We start from the raw sequence: 2,029 nt of genomic DNA, 5'->3' as shown, positions 1-2,029 counted from the left end.
CGCCGTGTCCCCGCAGACCGCCACGCTGCGCCCGTACCTGAACGCGGTGCGCGCCACGCTGCAGGCTGCCCTGTGCCTGGAGAACTTCTCCTCGCAGGTCGTGGAGCGCCACAACAAGCCCGAGGTGGAAGTCAGGTAGGGCCGGGGCAGCTGCGCTCCGCTCCGCTCGGGCCCTCCGCCCTGCCTGCCCCGGGGGGTGGGGGGGGCAGAGAAGGGGGCAGCTGCCCCCGAGCTGCTGCCCTGCCTCTGCTGGACTCCGGGGCCAGCGTGTCCCTGGGGAGCCCTCGCACTGCGGCACTGCCAGCACGGCTTTAGTGCACGGGGAGAATGGTCTCTGCTCTGGTTTTGTTGCCCTAAGCCTATCTGAGCCCTGTGCTCATATACCAGTATGAGTAAACTCTTGCTGGGGTCTTCACATCAGAAAGCAATCCTGTCTAGTCGCTGTTTCCTTTGCTTAGCATGTCTGTGCCCAACATGAGGGGACTGTGCACTATATATTGGGTGTGCACATATGGATGCTGCTGGAGGGTAGGGGAAGTCTGCCTTCGTGATGCACGCATCCAGGAGGTGGAAAGTGTCATGTAGGCGCATGAAAATAAAACTCCCGAGGGTCTGCGCTGGCTGTGATTCCCACATCTCCTTGCTCGTTTACCCTGTGTGCCCAGCAAATATTCCCCTGTTAGTCAGTCCTGAACTTCTCTTGTATCTGCAGGAGCAGCAAAGAGCTGCTGCTGCAGCCAGTGATCATCAGCAGGAATGAGAAAGAGAAAGTTCTTATTGAGGGATCCATTAACTCTGTTCGAGTCAGCATTGCAGTGAAACAGGTGAGCTGGTGGGAGGAGAGGGAACAGGCTGGCTGGCTGTGCGTTGCTTGGAGGAAGCCTCACTTCTGCTTTCTCTCCGCAGGCTGATGAGATTGAGAAGATCTTGTGCCATAAATTCATGCGTTTTATGATGATGCGGGCTGAGAACTTCTTCATTCTGCGCAGGAAGCCTGTGGAGGTGAGGTGACTTGGGGAGCTGCAGAGCAGCATCCTGCTGCGCTTTTGGTATTGCCAAGAACAGAGGGTCTCCAGAGCAGAATGAGGATGTGAAGCCATGAGACTGGCGTGCTAACTGCTTGTGCCACTTCTCTCTTCCCCAGGGCTACGACATCAGCTTTTTGATCACAAACTTCCACACAGAGCAGATGTACAAGCACAAGCTTGTCGACTTTGTGATCCATTTCATGGAGGAGATCGACAAGGAGATCAGTGAGATGAAGCTGTCTGTCAATGCCAGGGCTCGCATTGTGGCAGAGGAGTTCCTCAAGAACGTGAGGCTCTAAAGCGGGAGGCGACGGTTCCCACATCTCTGGAGCGGGGTAGAGCTCAAGCCTGCCTTGATTCCAGCAGGCAGACGCCTGGCCCCAGGCTGTCCCCATTTGTGGGGCAGGTGGCAGCAGCCCCTTGGGAAGGTGCCCTCTGAGGCAGGGGAACCGTTTGGGGAGCTGGATGGGGAAACCAGGAAGAGCTAGTACCCGCTTTGCTCCTTCCTCAGTGAGAGAGGAGCGCAGTGCCAGATGCCGGCCTTGTGCGGCCGCCCACACGCTGGTGCTCTGCTGGAGCTCAAGCAGCAGCTGTGGGACACGGACGGCTGAGATGAGGTGTGCAGGCCCCAGGGCAGGGAGGTGAGCGCGGAGCCCCACAATTTGGGCCGTGCTTAGTGGCAATTATCGTTAGTCTCCGTGTCCCCGTTAATCAGCTAGACGTGACTCGAGGCTGCCTTGGTGCAGCGCGGATCCCGGGCTGGGCGCGGGACGGAAGGGCGAGCGCTCGAGGAGCAGGCGGTCAGCAGCCTTTGCCTTCCCTTCTTGCCTCGCAGTTTTGAGCCGTGGTGCTGGGCTCCCTGCTTCTCCCGCGTTCCTGCGCCGCTGCCCCGCGAGGCCGGCCGCAGCCCGGCCTCGCCGCCCGCGGAAGAGAGGAGCCGCCAGATGCCACGGAGCCGTCCGCGGGGCGCGCGGCGCCGTCCCAGGGACGGGCGCGAGGAT

General features: G+C 60.1%; 1 protein-coding gene across 1 annotated transcript; it reads left to right on the top strand.

Annotated features, from left to right (window-relative positions):
- Nucleotide 1: 1 nt before the first annotated feature.
- Nucleotides 2-2,029, top strand: ARPC4 (actin related protein 2/3 complex subunit 4; the record flags this gene model as incomplete). Its single annotated transcript, XM_085324617.1, has 5 exons — nucleotides 2-135; nucleotides 713-824; nucleotides 907-1,002; nucleotides 1,145-1,315; nucleotides 1,864-2,029. Coding segments are annotated over 5 exons (519 nt in total), but the record flags the coding sequence as incomplete, so codon positions are not given.

The sequence above is a fragment of the Rhea americana genome, unplaced genomic scaffold (genome assembly GCF_003343005.1).
Source record: "Rhea americana isolate MKP2758 unplaced genomic scaffold, rheAme1 scaffold_120, whole genome shotgun sequence".
Lineage (NCBI taxonomy): Eukaryota > Metazoa > Chordata > Aves > Rheiformes > Rheidae > Rhea > Rhea americana.
Note: the sequence above shows the minus strand (reverse complement) of the source record. Positions and strands in the feature narration are given on the sequence as shown.